The sequence below is a fragment of the Callithrix jacchus genome, chromosome 22 (assembly GCF_049354715.1).
Source record: "Callithrix jacchus isolate 240 chromosome 22, calJac240_pri, whole genome shotgun sequence".
NCBI classification, from domain to species: domain Eukaryota; kingdom Metazoa; phylum Chordata; class Mammalia; order Primates; family Cebidae; genus Callithrix; species Callithrix jacchus.
Genome location: NC_133523.1, coordinates 32,219,921 through 32,240,293, shown reverse-complemented (window position 1 = coordinate 32,240,293; position 20,373 = coordinate 32,219,921). Strand labels below are relative to the sequence as shown.

The following is a 20,373-nucleotide window of genomic DNA, read 5'->3' as shown; positions in this document are numbered from 1 at the left end:
TGGAATGCAGTGGTATGATCTTGGCTTGCTGCAACCTCCGGCTCCCAGGATCAAGCGATTCTCATGCCTCAGCTTCTCTAGTAGCTGGGACTACAGTCACATACCACCACGCCCAGCTAATTTTTTTCTATTTTTAGTAGAGTCGGGGTTTTACCATATTGGTCAGGCTGGTCTGGAACGCCTGACCTCAGGTGATCCACCCGCCTTGGCCTCCCAAAATGCTGGGATTTCAGTCATGAGCCACCATGCCCAGTTGATTGGTGAGTTTTAATATGTGCCAGGCCCTGTAAACAAAGTCATGGGCAAAACCCAGCAATAATTCCCTTCACTGATATAGTTAAAAATAGTGCCCTTTTTCCAACCTGGATCCAAGCTGTCTTTGAATGGTGTCTTTAGCATCTCTTCTGGCTCACACTCTTCCTCCAGATCATCCTCTGTCTGCTCTCCAGGGCTCAGCGAACGAATCTCGCTAGGTGTGGACGCATACGTATCCTGCCTAAAGCCAGGAATGAGGATGGTAAGGAGAGAATACAGGCAAATGGGCTGGTGGTAGGGGCTTGCCTAGGGCCCAGACCTGTGCTAAGCTCCATGTGAACATATTCTTAGCTGCTGGTCAAGATGGTGCTGGCGAGTCTCTCACTGGACACCGCCTCCCCACTAGAACCACATCATCACAATTCATGAGACTAACAAGGACTGGGCTCCAAACGAACATAAACTCTCCTAGGGCCACAGCAATGTGACAGAAAGCCAAGCAGACAGTGGGACTGCAGTCCTGTACTGGGCTCCCTGTAGGTGGTAGCAAGGACAGTGGCTCCTCCTGAGTGCCGGAAACTAAACCATCCTTGGCGTGAGGCAGGCACTGGAGCTAGGGCCCTGGTTCATAGCCTGGGGCTGGAGTGTGAGCCTCAAAACCAAAACGGTATCTCCAGTAGCACCTTAGGACCTCAGGACCAGTGGCCCATGCCAAGGCCTGGTCCCCACAGTGCCCTGGGAGCCACATGGAGCCAATGGCAATGACAGACACACTCAGAGGCAGGGGAGAAGACAAACCAAAAAACCTCCCACTCAAAATTAGCAACACCCAAACCAAAACCTCAAATCCAAAAGTAGAACATGAGTTCAATGAAAATAAAACTGGCTTTGCTACTTAAAGACTTAAAAAGGAAGTATGTTTAGACGTTCGAAGAAGCGAACCTACAGCTTTCACATGGAGTAAGAGAACATTGTGGCCCACTGCAGCCCTCCCCTCAGACCCCTTCCCTGCCCACCCCTCCCCTCGGCTGGCTGGTCAGGGACCCCTCTGTTCCCACAGCTGCCTGGGGTATGCCCCATCACAGTGCTCAGACGCTTGCCAAACACTTCGCTTTTCCACTTCAATACCCTTCTTATGGCTGGACATCATGGCTCACACCTGTGATCCCAGAACTTTGTGAAGCCAACAAGGGAGGATCACTTGGGCCCAGGAGTTCAAGACAAGCCTGGGCAACACAGCAAGACTCTGTCTCCATTATTTATGAAAATTAAAAAAAAAATACAAATAAACAAAAACTTTTTGGATGTATTACTATAACTGCATATTCAAAATCTGTCTCCCCTACCCAGCTGCAAGTGTATTAAGGGCGGGGCCCAGGGCTGTCTTGGCCACTACCATATCCCCAGCATCACTCCATGGTGCCCAGGCATGGACTCATCCCTCTGGTAGATGGACAGGGGCTGCCAGGACCTGGGGTGGCCACTCCAATTCCTGTCCTTCATGTGCTGCTGCTGCTCCCGGCGGTCGATCTCCAGCAAGTGCTGCTTCATGCAGTTGGTGATCTCCGGGCCCAGGTGCCAGATAAACACACAGCTGCAGGGGCCGAAGAGACACACACAAGGCGGAGGAAGAGTGAACATGGGAACCACTGCCACACTGACCTGCAGCCTAGGCCCCGTCCTCCAGATGCTCCTGGAAAGCACACCGCATCAGCTTAGTGCAGGGGGCTAGACTCGCCACATCCATACCCTTGGCTTCAGGTCTGGGGCATGCCAGCAAACCAGGGCCTACTAGGGAGGCATCAAGACTTAAGGAGGGGGCTGTGGGAAAGAACTGGAGTAAATCAAAGGGAGTGACAAATGGGACTTCCTTGAGCACCACCCATGTGCCAAAGAATATATGTGTATCATCTCATTCATTTCTCACCATACAATTTTCTTTTCTTTTTTCTGAGATGGAGTCTTGCTCTGTCGCCTAGGCTAGAGTGCAGAGTTGCAATCATGGCTCACTGCAACCTTTACCTCCCAGGTTCAAGTCATTCTTGTGCCTTAGCCCCTGCTGAGTAGCTGAGACTACAGACACATGCACCACCACACACAGCTAATTTTTCTATTTTTAGTAGAGACAGGGTTTCTCCATGTTGACCAGGCTGGCCTGGAACTCCTGACCTCAGGTAATTCACCCGCCTCGGCCTCCCAAAGTGCTGGGATTATAAGCATGAGCCACCACAACCAGCCTCACCATACAATTTTCAAGGTAAACGATGTTGTCATTTACAGAGGAGCAAACTGAAGCTCAGAGAGGGGAAACAACCTGTTCAAGGTGACAAGAAAATAAGTTACAGAGCTGGGATTTGTTTTGTGTTTTTTTTTTTTGAGATGGAGTTTCGCTCTTGTTGCCCAGGCTGGAGTGCAATGGCACAATCTCAGTTCACCAAAACCTCTGCCTCTTGGGTTAAGCGATTCTCCTGCCTCAGCCTCCTGAATAGCTGGGATTACAGGCATGCACCACCATGCCCAGCTAATTTTGTATTTTTAATAGAGACAGGGTTTCTCCATGTTGGTCAGGCTGGTCTCCAACTCCTGAACTCAGCTGATCCGCCTGCCTCAGCCTCCCAAAGTGCTGGGACTACAGGCATGAGCCACTGTGCCTGGCCTAGATTTTTTTTTTTTTGAGACAGGGACTCACTCTGTCACCCAGGTTGGGGTGCACTGGCACAATCTGGGCTCACTGCAACCTCTACCTACCAGGTTTAGGATGTCTCTCCCCTCCTGAGTAGCTGGGACTACAGGTATGTGCCACCACACCTGACTAATTTTTTGTAGAGATGGTGTTTTGCTATGTTGCCCAGGCTGATCTCGAACTCTTGAGCTCAAGTGGTCCACCTGCCTCAGCCTCCCAAAGTGCTGGGGTTATAGGCATGAGCCATCATGCCCAGCCTAGAGCTGGGATCTGAACTAGCAGCTGGGTGTGACACCAAGACTCACACAATCCAAATTGGGCAGCTCAGAAATGCTCTCTACACAGGCAGGCTAAGTGAAGTGGTCATGGTATCTGAGCCACAACTCTCCCATGGTCCATGTCCCACCCACTCCCAGAGGGAGGCCTGGCCAGGGGCAGTCTCCAGGCCTGTCCCACCTGTCTCCGGATACTGTGATCAAGTGATGACAGTCATAGGTGAACTTCATGCTGGTAATAATTTCTGCAAACAAAGCAGAGAGGCTGCACTTGCCTTCGGAGTCAGAGGCTGTGGGTGGGTGGGCAGGCATCCCAAGCAGTGAGGCACACCCACCTGAATGGCCAAACATCTTGGCAATGCACTCGCCCGAGTAAAAGTCAATCACTGAGATGCTTTTGTCAGAGCAGCTAGTGGCCAGGAAGGTACCTGAGGGATCCACATGGACCTGCCAGGAAAGGGGCCCACATGTTACTCCAGCTGCCTGCTTCTTCCTTATGGTGAGGCCTGGGCCCCACCTCCCCCATGCTGGATGCACAGCACATGGAACCCTGGTAGGGCAGCAGCTCCCACTCCCATTCAGCAGGTGAAGAAATGAACCACCACTGCAGCAGTAACAACAGTAGCTAGGCCCTGTGCTAAGCACTGAAGGTGTGCAAAATGAACTCATGCAGAGAACAAGTCCATGAGCCAAGCTGTCTTTACATGCATTTTACAGGGCATAAAACAGGCTCAAGAGATGATGCTTGCCCAAGGTCACACAGTCAACCTGAGGCAGAGCCTGAACCCATAACTGTCCTAGACCAGAGGCTCTGAGAAGATCCCCCCTTGTCCTGAGTGATCATGGCTGGTGTGGGCAAGACAGGAGAGGAGTCCATGCCTCTGATTCTTTCCACCATACCCTGCTGCCACTCAAAATGGAACCAACTTAGACGCCCCACTTGGGTAAAGGCTCAGTAAATAAAGGAAATGCAGCTGGGGTCACTCTCCCCACCCCCTCGCAACCACCCTTGTTTATCCAGGCCTGAGAAGGTGCTGGCCAGTGCAATGCACTGAGGAAGCACCAAGGGCACAGGTCTCAGGTGTGGGCCGTCATACTAGGTGGCCCATCAAGGCAGCAGACAGGGGGCCCCAAATCCTCACCTTCAGCAAGGACCCTTCGTCACCCTGGGAGCCCTTGTAGCACTTCTTCTGCTTCCCATTCACGGTGTTGTAGACTCTGGGGAAGTAGGGGCATGTTGTGGCAAACAGGGTCCCAGCCCCCGCCCTACCACTTCACCCTCTGGCTCCTGCTGTCCTCCCCTCCCCTGGAAGCCCCCTGCTATCTCCTATTCCCATCTGATGCCTAAACTGAAACTGAAACCCCATCTCAAGCTCAAGTTGTGTCCTGGGGTACCCGCTGAGTTAATGCCCATCTCCCCTACAAACTGCAAGCTCAGTGCCCAGCACCCCATAAGGAGTCAGGAAGGAGGTGCAGAGCCTCTTTGCACTCCTTTGCCCTCTGCCTTCCCCTGGCTCGCTCCTCCACATCCTCCCCAGGCTCAGATGTCTCTTCCTCCAGGAAGTCCTGCTTGATCCCCAGATGGGGTCGGGCATCTCCCTAGGGCCCCTGGGCTCTGCCATCTCTGACCACTCTGTGCTGTCACTGTCTGTGGCTGTGAGGTAGCCATGTCCCCTCCACTGGACTGCGAAGTCCAGGGCCTGGGGCTATCCTGGCCACTGCCATGACCCCAACGCCATCTAGCCCAGCTAGGCGCTCAGAGAATACGGATGAATGCAGGAGTTTATGTGCCACATTAGCACCTCAGTCATCCCACACTGGCTCTGGGGAGAGCTGGAAGGAAGCCCTCTGCTGACCTGGAGACCAGACCTGGGAGAGCCCAACTTCTGAGAAATACCAGGTAGCGGCCCAGTGCGGTAGCCCACGTCTGTAATCCCAGCACTTTGGGAGGCTGAGGTGGGCAGATCACCTGAGGTCGGTGGATAACCTGAGGTTGGCAGATCACCCAAGGTCAGGAGTCTGAGACCAGCCTGGCCAACATGACAAAACCTTGTCTCTACTAAAAATACAAAAAATTAGCCAGGCATGGTGGCGGGCACCTGTAATCCAGCTACTTGGAAGGCTGAGGCAAGAGAATCACATGAACCTGGGAGGTGGAGGTTACAGTGAGCCAAGATGGTGCTACTGCACTCCAGCCTGGGCAACAGAGTGAGACTCTGCCTCAAAAAAACAAAACAAAACAGAATAAAAAAAGAAACAAGAAACAAGAAACACCTGCTGGATCCCTCAATCCCCTCCCAGCTTGTTGGGGACCAGAGGAACAGAGGGAGGAAAGCAGCCAGCCTAGGACAAAGCAGACCAGGCCGGTGCCTGTTCAGAAACCAGCCTGGCCCAGTCCAGCTAAGGGCCCAAGGCCACCCCTTACCTCACATTGCGGTCCTGGCAGGCCACGGCCACATACTTCTGGGTGATGTCAATGTCCATGTCATACAAGGTGGTTTTCTCTGCTACGTGATGGGTACGGACAAAGTGTAGTCTATCCGAACCCTGGCAGGGTGGCAGGACCTTCAGAGAATGCCCCTGATAACCCCCCCACCCCAGTCCCCAAGCAGGCCATGCCACCCTACCCGCTGGGCGCTGCGAAAGTAGATGCTCTTGTCAGCCCCACAGCTGATCATCTGGATATCTCTGTTGCCTGGGGGAGGAAGTGGCTGTGTGTTAGGCAGGGCTGGGCCACATGGGCAGGGGCTCCTAGCTGGGGACCTCCACTGCAAGGGCCTTCAATCAATTGTACTGGGATCTAGGAAGGTTTCTTGGAGGAGGTGAGGTGGGTGCTGGGTCTGGATGGGACTCTGTGAGATATGAGCTGTGTGTGTGAGGGAGCACAGGTGGAGCTGTGGGGAAGGCTGGCTCTGCAGAGCAAGGACATATAGGGAAACAAAGGCTGGGGACAAAGAGGGGACACTCTCTCCAGTCTGGGATTGAGATAGGTGACTTGAGTAGCAGAGTAGAGGCAGGACTATAGTAGGGACCAGTGGAGACAGGCTGGGAGGCTCATGCCATCAAGATCAATTTCAAGATCCAAACGAGCCGGCCAGTCCCCATGCATGGGCCTAGTATTCCTGAATGCTCACCACCCATTCCACTGGACAAGCGTGAACACAGAGGTTCACAGAGTCCTTGTCCCAAGGTACACAGAGAGGACAGGGAGAGGACTGAACTCAGGCATTTTCTGGTGCTAGAGTCAAAGCTCTTAAACACAGCTCTGAACCTGGGCCTCCCCTCTGAGCCTTAGCTTCCTGTCCATACAATGGGCGTCGTGACAGTCCCTTCCCTGGAGAGTAGTATGAAGTCATTGGAATAGGGGCTGCAACATGGCAAGTACTATAAACATTCTTGCTTTTACTATTCTCATTTCTTTACAGAATAAGAGTTTGGTGAGAATGAAAAGGCAGAACAAATATAAAACTCTTAGGGTCTCATCACATCAGACATGCTCCTTCATGACAGAATATTTGAGAGACGGTCCAGGCCTGACATACAAATATTAGATGTTGCTCAAGGAGAGTCATTGGCTCACAGAAGGGAGTAAGCCCCATATAGGGGAGGAAGCATGACCCGCTGCAGTCTCTACCTCCCAGGTTTAAGCAATTCTCCCACCTCAGCCTTCCAAGTAGCTGGGATTACAGGTGTACCACCATGTCCAGCTAATTTTTTATTTTCAGCAAAAATGGTGTTTCACCATGTAGGCCAGTCTGGTCCTGAACTCCTGACCTCAGGTGATCCACCCTCCTCAGCCTCCCAAAGTGCTGGGATTACAGGACTGAGCCACCGTTCCCTGCCCAGGTCATTATTCTTTATGTTGTATACAGACACTGTATTCACTTATTTGGATACTATTTGACAGGAGAGTTAAAAGAACAAATCCTTTTTTAGCAGGGTAGCTAGCAGGGCACAGGGAGCAGGAAGGAAGGGGCTCACCAGCGAACTTGATGGCGGTGATGGAGGAGGAGTGGTCATCCAGCGTCTGCTCCAGGTTGTAGTTCTTCTCCACGTTCAGCACATGGATCAGCCGGTCCCGACTGGCTGAGGCCAGCAAGGTCATCCCTGTGAGAGGAAAGGATGAGATTGGTTCCTGAAGGCTGCCTGGGTGCCCTGGCCTCCCAAAGGGCAGTGTGACTGCGCTGCCCAGTCTTGGAGAAGGGGGCCAACTTGGCCCAAGCCCAGCAAGGGTCACTTCCTCAGTTCTGCGTGGTCTTTCCCAGGGCCCTTACACCCTGACATTTCACCTCCTCACCACCAGCTCAGGGAGGATGAGTCTCAATGGGTGCTCCTCCAGGGACAGCCACAGCAGACACCCCAGCAGAGCCAAGCACTCTTGCCTGCTGGGTCCGACTCCCTGGCACACCAGGTAAATCCCTGGCAACCTCTCAGTCTCTCCTGAAACCACTGCCCTTTCACCCTCTGAGGTCAGGCTACCTGGGCCTTGCCCAGGTCCTATTGACTGCCTGTGGCCAGACTCGCATCTGCCACCAGCCTTCCCTACTCTGGTCACTTGCTATGCCTGAGGCTTAACAACATGACCCCAGGCAGAGAGGAGATCAGGAGAGGCAAATTGAGTGAAGAGATGTATAAAGACAAGTTGGTGGGGCACAGGTCATGGGGCATGGGAGAATGAAAGAAGAGCATGGGGAAAATCACATGAGGACCTAATTCCACCAACTCCGTAACTCCCAAAGTGCTGGGATTAAGGCATAGTGTCCAGCCTAGAAAAAATCTTGAGGAGCCGGGCATGGTAGTTCATGCCATGTAATCCCAGCACTTTGGGAGGTCAAGGCAGGCAAATCACCTGAGGTTAGGAGTTTGAGACCAGCCTGGCCAACATGGTGAAACCCCATCTCTACTAAAAATACAAAAATTAGCTGGGTGTGGTGGGGGGGGGGTGCCTGTAATCTCAGTGACTCTCGAGAGGCTGAGGCAGTAGAATCACTTGAACCCGGGAGAAGGAGGTTGCAGTGAGCCGAGATGGTGCCATTACACTCCAGCCTGGGTGACAGAGTGAGACTCTGTCCCATTAAAAAAAAAAAAAAGCCAGGTACGGTGGCTCACCCCTGTAATCCTAGCACTTTGGGAGGCCAGGGAAGATGGATCACCTGAGGTCAAGTTTGAGACCAGCCTGGCCAACATGGTGAAATCACATCTCTACTAAAAATACAGATTGGCCAGGCATGGTGGTATGCCTGTAATCCCAGCTACTTGGGAGGCTGAGGCATGAGAATCACTTGAATCCTGGAGGCGAAGGTTGCAGTGAGCCAAGATGGTGCTACTGACCTCTAGCCTGGGTGACAGAGCGAGACTCCATCTCAAAAAAAGAACAAACAAAAAAATTTGAGGAATTTGGGTGAAGCCCAGGTGGGTGGGTGTTCATTATAATATTCTCCCAATATTTCTATAAGCTTCAAATTTTTTGAAAATAATGCCTAGGCTGGGTGCGGTGTCTCATGCCTGTAATCCCAGCACTTTGGGAGGCTGAGGTGGGTGGAACACCCGAGGTCAGGAGTTCAAGACCAGCCTGGCCAACATGGTGAAACCCCATCTCCACTAAAAATACAAAAAAATTTATAAAAACAAAAAAGAAAAGAATGCCTAACAATCAATCTATCTTCTCCAGTAGAGGATGAGCTCATTCAGAATTCACTCATTCATACATCTACCGTGTTGGCTGGGGGCTGGCACCAGCAGCGGGCAAGTCAAGCTGAGTCCCAGCCGCTCTGGTTTCGGGGTCCAGCAACAGGGGCCCTTACCAAACACAAGACTCCCAGCTGCCATCCACAGTCCCACCAGACACCAACTACTCCTTTCTGTGGCTCTGCCAAGGTGGCTCCTCCCTGCCTGACACCCACTCCATCCCCACTGTGGGCTCACCGGTCTCCGGCTTAGAGTACTCCAGGCACAGCACCTCAGCATCATGGGCCTCCACCTTGACCAGCTCATCCATGAAGTGCAGCTCGTGGATCCTGGGAGACATAGACTGCCTGCTAAAGCCCCCACACCCCAGCCCCCTTGCGCTCTGCCACTACTAGGAAAGGTCAGAATGGCCAGGCCAGCAACATAAGAACCCCTTATCATGGCCAAATACTCTACAGATGCACAACCACTTTTCTCATTTAGAAAACTGCCATCGTAAAGGGAGCCATGTTAAGCCAGGGGGCGCTTCAGCAGATAGCAGCCCCTTATGGTGTATGGGCCAGAACATAGCCCCAGGGACCTAGGACAGTCCTATAGAGGGGCAGGCACACATGCAGGGCTGCATCAGAGGTGGTCCCTGGGGTGGGGCTGGAGACCATAGTCCAGCATAGGAGTATGGATGAGAACATTTGATTCCAGTCTCTCATTCTTAAAAGAGAATTAAATCTAGACCTTCCTCATTCTCCCCAAATGAAATCAGTCATCAGGTCATCCCAGCTTCTCCATTCTACCCGTGTGATCTTGGTCCAGACACTTCGTGCCAATAATGTTTATATCAGAGGGTTGGTGAGAGGATTAAATTGGTCAACAGTGTTCAGGCCAGCGCTCAGCAAGGGAGAAGAGTGCTATCCCATGTTAGCTCTTGGTACCGTTTTGTCACTCTGGACAGTGCCATGTCAGTGTGACGAGCCCACTGACACAGAGCTGGTCTCACACAGTGAGTGTTATCAAAACAGATGTATTTAAAAATTATACAATTTCACAGAAAAAAAAAATTCAGCACTTCCTGCTCTTCTTGACAACAAGAAGATGTGATAACTTGGAACCTGCTCTCCTGGGACTGCCTGGTGGCTGCTGCCCCTTTATGTCTCCTCTAGTTCCCCCCACTCTCTTCCATTGCCCAGGCTCCAACACCCAGGTGGTCACAGCTGTCATTTGTCACCTTAAACCTGGCCCTAGATGACAGGGCCTATGTCCCACTAGCACCTACTGGGTTGGTAACATCTTGACGAACCTCAACAGGGCGCCATGAGCAGCTTGAACTCTCAGATATCCCACCCTCATGGCCCTTCTCTCAGGGCCACCAGGACCCTCTTCCAGCTGGCACTGGTATTATGTGGCTGGTGAAAGTGTCACTCTGCCCTAGAGTCATGTGAGTTTGCCTGTTTACTCTATAGGCAAAGTCTGCACACCTCAGCTGCTGAGGTCCTCGTAGCTACCCTGCTCTAGCCCTTCTGGAAACCCCTTCCGAGCTTAAGTTCCAAAGGGTGGCAGGTTACCAGATTGCTATTCACAGCCCTTCATTCCCAATGGGCAGCAGGAGGTGCCAAGGCCAGGGCTCTTGCCCACCGCCCTGAGAACCCGGGCTGGAGCTGGGAGGTGTACACTGGACACTGCCAGGACCCACTTGCCTCAGATTTCCACTTCGGTCGCCTGAAGCCAAATGCTGGCCGTCAGGACTGACCTGCATGACCCGCACCCCGGCTTTCACGTCCATGGGTGTCCCATTCTCGCTCCCCCGGTCTGGGAAGTGTGACGTGTCCTGCAGGTGCTGGATGTCATTCTCCACATACACAACCTTCAGCAGGGTCTGCAGGAAGGACAGGGTTGAGGTCAGTACCACAAGTAGCTCAGAAGCACTTCTGAAATCATGTCCTTCCACAGCCAGTCTCTTCTTCATTAGTAGCACAACTCTAATTTTGAGCTGGGAGTTTCGACAGTCAGAATAATTATTTCCTCGCCTCACCTCCCCTGAAGCTAGATGAGAATATGTGAATAAATTCTGAACAATTAAATATGAAGAAAGCATGTACTCTTCTAAGTCTTTTCTTCATCTTGCAGCCTGGAACTTGGATATGAGAGCAGGAGCCCCACAGCTACACTGGATTATGAGGACATAGGCTATTTCTTCAAATGACAGAGAGCTGGAAGGCCCTTGGATCCCTAAGGGCTTCCTGCAGAATTGTTAAACTGGTTACCTTCAGACTCAGACTACTTTTATGAGTCAGAAGCCTAACTTTTACCTCTTCTTTTGAGTTTTTCTATTGTGTGCAGCCAAAAACAGCCTGTATGTCACTGGTACAGAGGAGACGATGGTAGCACTAGGTGGGGAATGAGGGGAGTAATAAAGGTGCACCTGCTATAGCCTCCTGCATCGAGGGCCTTTTTAGTTCCAATTGCACTGGCTTCTTTCATGTTTTCCAATTCACCCAGCTGTTTCCCACCCTACAGCCTTCGTACAGGCTAATGCCTAAGTATTGACCCTCTTCCCTTCCCTCTTTACTCCTCCTAATCTCAACTTAGCTGTCCCTTCCACGGGAAGCTGTTCCGGATGTCCCAGACAAGTTCACATGCTGCTGCTCTATGTCCTACTAACACCCTGTACATTTCATGGTGCTTGTCGCACTTGTGATTGTGCATAACATGAATGGTTGTCAGTTCACTGTCTGCCCTCACTGGATTGTGTGTGCCACAGGGCAGGAGAAGAGTCTTAGTCACTGTTGTGTCCCTAGCATGCAGCAAAGCATGTGGCATGGACCTTAATAAATATCTGCAGAATAAATGAATGCATGACTCAGGTCTCAGCTCCCAGAGAGGCTCCCTCGCTGGCCTCGCAATGGTAACCAAAATTTCTTCAGCAAACTTTTCTCCCAAGCCTCCCATCATGGCTCTCGCCAGCATTCTGCCTGCACCCTGCTGAGGCCTCACTGTGTGGCAGCCAGTGGACAGGGGGAGCCCCAGAATGGCTGGGCTCATCAGCTGCTTTCCCAGGGAGTTCCATCTCAAGACTTAGGAAGCAATTTCACCTCTGCTGGGTATGTTGGGGCTGCCTAGAGTGGCTGTGTCCAAACATCTAGAAAGCAGGAGCCAACTGGCAGAGCATCAGGGGGAACAGACCATGCCACCTCAGAGGGGGAGGAGAAACAGAAACAAGAGGAAGGGACGCAGAGAGGGACCCACCTTGGCTGCCAGTTCTTGCCTTGGTGGAACCTAACATCTAGGGTCCATCAGAGTCCCTCCTGCCCTCCTGCCCCTGCATCCACGCTTACAGTAGGTCTTTATTCCTCCTGAAAGATGGCTCACACGCCAGGCACAGTGGTTCACACCTGTAATCCCAGCACTTTGGGAGGCCAAGGCAGGTGGATCATGAAGTCAGGAGTTTGGGACCAGCCTAGCCAATGTGGTGAAACCCCATCTCTTACTAAAAATACAAAAATTAGCCGGGCACCGTGGCAGGCACCTGTAATCCCAGCTACTCGGGAGGCTGAGGCAGGAGAATCACTTGAACCCGGAAGGTGAAGGTTACAGTGAGCTGAGATCATGCCATTGCACTCTAGCCTGGGTGACAGAGCAAGACTCCATTTCCAAAAAAAAAAGATGGCTCACAAAGGAAACCACTCACATTGCTGAAGATGTTTTTCTGCCAGTGAGAGTCAGGGCTGCTGTCCAAGTTCCAGAAGCGAATGGTGTTGTCTGAAGAGCAAGTCAGAAAGGATCCTGATGGCAAACAAGCTCTCTGGTCTTCAAACTCAGGATACACCTAGAGTTCCCAGAGGACAAGGCAAAGGGTGACTCAATGATAGCACTATGACTTACTGATGAATTTTCGTGAAAAAAGATTTTTTTTAAAAGTAAGTTACAGATAAACAGGTATCATGCAATACTTTCTATGCTAAAAATTAACAAGGCAAAAAAAAGGACAGAAAATGCTACCATATATTGTACATGTCCCACCTTTAGCTTAGGCCTTAACACAAAACCTCAAATAAATTTCCAAGGGAAATGTGGAACTCAGTCAAACATCACTAAGCACAAAAGAAAACAATGTACCATGAGCAAGAAGCAGCAGAAGCAACAGTCTAGCAAGACTTCAAATACTGAAATTATTAAGTCGGGAGGTGGCACATGCCTGCAGTCCCAGCTACTTGAGAGGCTGAGGCAGGAGAATTGCTTGAGGCCAGGTGTTCAAGTCCAGTCTGGCCAACATATGAGACTGTGTCTCAAAACAGACAGACAAACCAAAACAAAAACACCCAAATTGGAATTATCAGACAGAACATAACTACGTCTGACATGTTTAAAGAACTAAAAGACTTGTCAGGCATGCTGGCTCACGCCTGTAATCCAAGCACTTTGGAGGCCAAGGCAGGCAGATCACCTGAAGTTGGGAGGTCAAGACCAGCCTGATCAACATGGTGAAACCCCGTTTAAAAAAAAAAAAACCACTAAAAGATATATATTTACATATATTATATTTGTTTACATATATTATATATACACACACACACACATATATATACTTATATATAAAATATAAGTATATATATATTTTTTTGAGACAGAGTCTCGCTCTGTCACCCAGGCTGGAGTGCAGTGCTGAGATCTCAGCTCATTGCAACCTCCATCTCCCAGATTCAAGTGATTCTTCTGCCTCAGCCTCCTGAGTAGCTGGGACTACAGGTGTGTGCCACCACACCCTGCTAATTTTTGTATTATTAGTAGAGACGGGGTTTCACCACATTGGCCAGGCTGGTCTCGAACTCTTGACCTTGTGATCTGTCCACCTCAGCCTTCCAAAGTAGTGTGATAACAGGCGTGAGCCAACGTGCCCTGCCTAAAAGATAATTTTGACAAGATTAAAAGTATGCAGCCAACCAGAAATTATAAAGATTAACTAAGCAGGGCTGAAAAAGAACAAAATAGAACTGCTTCTAGAAATTAATAAAAAAACATACTAAAAACCAAAGATTAGATATAATTGAGGAGAAAATTAAGTGAACTGAAAGACAGAACTAAAGATATTTAAAATGAAGCTGAAAGGGACAAACAGCCATCATATAAAGAGATTTCAAAATATGGAAGACTGAGAACCGGGAAGATGACAGTAGTGGCATTAATTTTTTTAATCTCCCAAAATCGCCACATAAGAAAAACATCAACCAGACAGCAAAACCCAGACTTACAGATGACATTTATAGCAGAACTCAGTGACAAAATATTCCCATCACCCTCAAAATACAAGTGTGTGGGACAAACCACCACCAGCCACAAGACCTACATATCATCAGCATGCATGTGGGAGACAGAGAAGCAACGAAGCATCTGACAGACCCAGCAGCAGGGTAATTCCAAAGCAGCCAACAGGTGTTCATTGGAAAGCACACTGGGCCAAACTGAACAGCAGCTGAAACTGGGAGGGTTTCATCCACCCCAGCAATGCTTGCGTGCAAGGGGTAAGGCATAAAGGGACCGGAGAAGATCCTGTGAACTCTCAAAACTAAGCTGTCAGGGCTCCCCTTCAGGACAAAGCCCCACACTGAAGAGAAACTGCTGAGAGTAGAAACAAAATTGATCAATAAAAACAGGAACAGAAGAAATACACAGGAGATTCAGATTAAAGGAGAGACATAACACATAAAGAGGACCATAAAAAGGAAGTATCAGAAAGCAGGCTGACATACACTATAAAAATAATGGAAGCATATAATCTTAGCACTTTGGGTGGCTGAGGCAAGAGGACTGCTTGAGCCCGAGTTTGAGACAAGCCTGGCAGCACAGTGAGATCGCATCTCTGCCAAAAATAAAAAATTAGCCGGGCATTGTAGTGCATGCCTACGGTCCCAGCTACTCAGGAGGCTGAGGCAGGAGGATTGCTTGTGCCTATGAGGTTGAAGCTTCAGTGAGCTGTGATCGTGCCACTGAAATCCAGCCTCGGCAACAGAGTGAGAGACTCTCTCAAAAAGAAACAAAACAGAACAAAACAGGCCACCCTGTCCCCCGCCAAAAAAACAGAAGACAAGAGTTCTTTCTTGTGAAGTTGGGAAAACTGTCCTGAAGCACACCAACCTCTAAAATTTGAGAAAACCTGGTATCATATAAAAATGAACAATAGGAAAGGAACAAGGTCAAATCCAATAGTTACTCTTAAAAAAAAAAAAGTGAAACTCCGTCTCAAAAAAAAAAATACCAGAAACATATTTTCACAAAAAAGATAAAAACTATAACTTACTATCTCAAAAGGTAAAAGATGTTTTTTAAATGATCCAATGAAAACCAACCTAGAAAAACTCAGAAACAAAGTGATGTAACTTAAAGAAAGAACTAGAAGGTCGAATGTGGTGGCTCACGCCTATAATCCCTGTACTTTGGGAAGCCGCGGTAGGTGGATCACTTGAGGTGGAGTTCAAGACCAGCCTGGCCAACATGGTGCAACCCTGTCTCCATTAAAAATACAAAAAATAGGCTGGGCATGGTGGGTCACGCCTGTAATCCCAGCACTTTGGGAGGCCAAGGTGGGTGGATCATAAGGTCAAGAGATCGATATCATCCTGGCCAATGTGGTGAAACCCAGTCTCTACTAAAAATACAAAAATTAGCTGGGTGTGGTGGTACAGGCCTGTAATCCAAGCTACTGGGGAGGCTGAGGCAGAAGAATTGCTTGAATCCAGGAGGCAGAGGTTGCAGTGAGCCGAGATCACACCACCGCACACTAGCCTGGTGACAGAGGGAGACTCTACCTCAAAAAAAAAAAAAAAAAAAAAATACAAATCAGCCAGGCTTGGTAGCACGCTACTCTGGAGGCTGAGGCAGCAGAATCACTTGAATCTAGGAGCCTGAGATTGCGGTGAATGGAGATCACACCACTGCACTCCAGCCTGTCTGACAGAGTGAGACTCCGTCGCAAAAAACAAAAAGTTTGTACTTGTATGTTCATAGCAGTGGTATTCGCAATAGCTGTAAGGTAGAAACAAACCAAGTGGCTGTTAACTGATGAACAGAGAACAAAATGTGTTCTATCCATACAATGAAATATTATTCAGCCATAAAAAGGAATGAAGTACTAACACATACTACAACATGGATAAATCTTGAAAACATAATGCTAAGTGAAAGCCAGGCACAAAAGCCCACATATTCTATGATTTCACTCGATTTCAGGTCAGTATGGTGGCTCATGCCTATAATCCCAGCACTTTGGGAGGCTGAGGCGGGTGCAGTGCCTGAGCAGAGGAGTTCGAGACTAGCCTGGGCAACATGGCGAAACCCTGTCTCTACTAAAATACAAAAAATTCAGGTATGGTGGCATGTGCCTGTAATCCCAGCTACTCTAGAGACTGAGGCATGGGAATTGCTTGAACCTGGGAAGTAGAGGTTGCAGTAAGCCAAGATTGTGTCATTGCATTCCAGCCTGGGTGACGAGCGAGACCCCATCAAAAAAAAAAAGAAGAAAAAGAAAGTAGAGATATATTCAGAACAGGCAAGTCCATAAAGACAGAAGCAGATTAGTCATTTCCAGGGATGGGAGGAATGGGAAATGGGGAGGACTGCTTAACAGATACAGGATTTTTTGGGGGGGAGGGGTGGGTGATGAAAATGTTCTGAAACTAGAGTAATGATGGCTGCATGACATTGTAAGTGTACTAAACGCCACCGAATAGTACACTTTAAAATAGTTGAAACGGTAAATTTTATGTCATGTATATTTTACCCCTATATATTTTATATATATACACACACACACACACACACACACGTATATATATAAAATTCCCTATTCCAAAATAAATGGGGGTCAAAAGGGAGAGAATATAGTATACAATGGCTACATATTCAGATCCTGTAAAATTATTTTAAAAATTGGACAGAATAGAACATACACAATACAATTGTTTTAACTGTCTTCAGAATTGAATACTTGTCATTTTCAGATTGTCACATTTCCCACATTATTGTGGGAAAAAGCAAATGAGTTACTGGGGATATTCGAATTCCACCATTCCCTGTGTCCTTAAGAACTAGGCTCTGGAAGCATCAGCTCAATAGCTATGAGCATCCCTAACACTCAACCTGTGATTTTGAAATACTAATTTGTACTAAAAAAATAAACAAGACCTTTTCTTTTTTTTTTGAGATGGAGTTTTTTCGCTTGTTGCCCAGGCTGGAGTGCAATGGCACAATCTTGGCTTACCGCAACCTCTGCCTCCTGGGTTCAAGCAATTCTCCTGCCTCAGCCTCCTGAGTAACCGGGATTACAGGCATGTGCCATCATGCCCAGCTAATTTTGTATTTTTAGTAGAGACAGGGTTTCTACATGTTGGTCAGGCTGGTCTCAAACTCCTGACTTCAGCTGATCTGCTTGCCTCAGCATCCCAAAGTGCTGGGATTACAGGCGTGAGCCACCGGGTACAGGCCTTTTTTTTTTGAGACAGGGTCTCACTCTGTCACCCACGATGGAGTGCAGTGGCTGGATCTCAGCTCACTGCAACCTCCGCCTCCTGGGTTCAAGCAATTCTCCTGCCTCAGCTTTCTGAGTAGCTGGGACTGCAGGCACGTACCACCACACCCAGCTAATTTTTGTATTTTTAGTAGAGACGGGGCTTCACCATGTTGGCCAGGATGGTCTTGATCTCTTGACCTTGTCATCTGCCCACCTCAGCCTCTCAAAGTGCTAGGATTACAAGTGTGAGCCATCAAGTCCAGCCGATTTCTTGCATTATTAGTAGAGATGGAGTTTCATCATCTTGGCCAGGCTGGTCTTAAACTCATGACCTCGTGATTCACCCACCTCGGGCTCCCAAAGTGCTGGGATTACATTGCACCAGGCCTGCCTGGCTAATTTTAAAAAATTATTTGTAGAGACGGGATCCTATGTTGCCCAAGCTGGTCTCAATCTCCTGGGTTCAAGTGATCCTCCTCCCACCTTAGCCTCCCAAAGTGCTGGGATTACAGGTGTGAGACACCATGCCCCACCTTCAACTTTAAAAAACAAAAATAAAAAACAGTGAAATACATAAACATCCTCCACAGCAAAGCTCTCTGTGCAGTGCATGTTCCTCCCGTAGGGCCTCTGCTTGTGGTTCTCCCCAGCAGTTGTAGGTCTCACTCCTCAACTTCCTGCAGGTCCCAACTCAAATGTCATGTCCTCAGGGAGGCCTTCCCTAATCTTGCTCCTCTCTAGAATCCCATCTGGATTTCCCTTCCCCGCCTCATTTTTCTTCAGAGAGTTACTGCGGCTTGGCGTGTTATTCACTGATGATGTTTCTAGGTTTCCTTTCCCACCCAAATGTGAGCTCATTAAGGACAGGGTTTTTGTCTGTGTCCTCAGCATCTAGGACAGGGCCTAATGCATAGGAGAGGGTCAATGAGTATCTTCTGAAGGAATTACTTGAATGGGTTCCCAAACTCTGTGGGGAACTGTGCAGAGGCTGAGCAGGGGCAGAGAGAGGGAGGGGCTCACCTCCACATTCCAGACGTAAGAGCTGTGGAACAGCTCTGACCACACCTTGCCTACTCTGTTGATGTCTTTGATGTCCCAAATGTAGACGCTGTGGTCCTTATACACGCAGGACAGCCATTGGTGGATGGGGTCGAAGGTCAGTGCCACTGTATCTGGGTAGATTGCTTCTGCCTTCCTGTGGAAGAGGAAGCTAACAAGGCCACATGGGTCATCAATCACCATCACTGTCACTGAGTAGTGACAGCCACCTCTAGTGACAATGGAGCTGTCTCCCCGGCAATGCCATCCCTCGTGGTGTTTGTGGCCATGCATCTCTCCTGCTCCAATTCCACTTCTCCCTTTTCTCTCTTCCTCTGCTTTGCTTCTCATGTAGAGGATACAAACTGGAAGCTTCTGCCTGGCCCTGAGAGCAACTGGATTTTTGATTCCTGGGAACATTTCTCTCCCATCATTTCACCCAATCCAAGCTCCTGCTCTCTAAGCATAGAAAGATAATAAGCATGTATCTCAGGCCCCACCTCTTCTTGGCCTCACCAACACATGATCAAAAAGCCCATGTCCTAAGGAGGCTGGGGAGCTGCCCATTGGCCTGGGGTCTCCCTATAAGGGCTACAGTTTACTGAGAATTTATACTGTGCTAGCCAAGCGTTTTAGCTGCAATAAATTCTCATAACCATGATAAGAGCTAGGTGCTATATTTTACACATGAGAAAATGGAAGCACAGGCATGTATAGTCACCTTCCCGAGGTCACACAGCACAACAGAAGGCAGCAGAGTTGCTAACCCTGCTACTCAACACAACACTGCCTGTGGGTTGCTCACCCCTCCTTTCTTTCATGACACCCAGTTCCCCTGTTCAGGCCCTGGTGTGGAAAAGGCACCCAAGAGTTAATATCCAGAAATCCACAAAGAGGCAGCCCTAGGCACCCGGCACCCCCTGGTTAGGTAGCCCCTGATTCCATAAAACAGACTTGCAACAAAGGGGAAGACAAGCCACAGCCTAGCGCTTCCATCCACTCTCGACACAGCAGCCAAGGGAACTAACATGTAAGGCCTGGTCACTTACTCCAACACCTGAAACCCCCAGCAGCTGCCCACTGACCTGAGGATAGACTAAAGGCGCCCCAAGCTGGCCTCGTCTCCCACCATCGTCCCCTGGCATACTGGGCTCTGCCCACACAGTCCCTTACTATTCCTGCAACATGACAAGTACAGTGGGGGGTCACCTATACTGCTGGGACCCAGCTCTCCACACACCTATAAGCAGCTCCTTCTCACCAGACACCCAATCAGCACAGTCCACCCTGGGCACTCCCAAACCACTGATGCCGACCTGAAATGATCTTTTTGGTGTACTTGTTTATCATTGAACCCCCTGGCTAGACTGCACAGAGGCAGAGATTTTGCTGCTTCATTATAGGTGTGTCCTGCTTCCAGCACAGGGCTGGCACTTAGCAGCTGCTTAGTAGGGGTCAGCCATGTGGCTGGAAACAGTCTACCACATTCACACCTGCTCACACACTGACTGCTATCTGAAATTATATTGTTTATTCCTTTGTTTTCTGACTGTTTCTTCCCCCACCCAGCCTCACGTCTCACTGAAGCTTGCCCCAGAAGGCAAGGACTTTTCTGCTTTGTAATACCCAGGGCTGAGAGTCACGATGGGTATTTGTGGAATGGACAGACAGATGGATGGATCTGGAAGCATGGATGAATGCCAGCAGATAGACTCTGGGTGGGCCCCTCCAGTTCCCTCTCCCTGAAGGGCAGTACCTGGGCTCCAGTCCTTGTGCCACGTCTACCCCAAGGTAGTGCGGCTTGGGTAGGTTGGCAAGGTAGTGCAGGCTGTGGGCCTGGAAGATGCGGACTATCCCATCTGTGCAGCCACAGAAGATGAGCTCCTGGCTGACACAGAGGCAGGAAGACAGGGAGACCTGTGGAGGCAAAGGGGACC

General features: G+C 49.5%; 1 protein-coding gene across 21 annotated transcripts in view; it reads right to left on the bottom strand.

Annotated features, from left to right (window-relative positions):
* The window catches only part of WDR62 (WD repeat domain 62), a 46,156-nt gene that overhangs the window by 11,519 nt on the left and 14,264 nt on the right, over window positions 1-20,373 (bottom strand). For 10 of the 21 annotated variants that reach the window (XM_078359110.1, XM_078359111.1, XM_035284875.3 and 7 more), the window contains 13 exons: window positions 20,193-20,353; window positions 18,419-18,608; window positions 12,584-12,721; window positions 10,593-10,771; window positions 9,139-9,230; window positions 7,195-7,320; window positions 5,841-5,908; window positions 5,639-5,760; window positions 4,356-4,431; window positions 3,549-3,660; window positions 3,395-3,458; window positions 1,727-1,849; window positions 363-496 (listed from right to left, as the gene is read on the bottom strand). In XM_078359110.1, the coding sequence (XP_078215236.1) occupies window positions 363-496; window positions 1,727-1,849; window positions 3,395-3,458; window positions 3,549-3,660; window positions 4,356-4,431; window positions 5,639-5,760; window positions 5,841-5,908; window positions 7,195-7,320; window positions 9,139-9,230; window positions 10,593-10,771; window positions 12,584-12,721; window positions 18,419-18,608; window positions 20,193-20,353 (1,585 nt within the window). Of the gene's footprint in view, window positions 1-362; window positions 497-1,651; window positions 1,850-3,394; window positions 3,459-3,548; window positions 3,661-4,355; window positions 4,432-5,638; window positions 5,761-5,840; window positions 5,909-7,194; window positions 7,321-9,138; window positions 9,231-10,592; window positions 10,772-12,583; window positions 12,722-18,418; window positions 18,609-20,192; window positions 20,354-20,373 lie in introns of all 21 variants that reach the window. The other 11 variants (XM_078359106.1, XM_078359096.1, XM_078359099.1 and 8 more) reach the window with 3 other exon arrangements.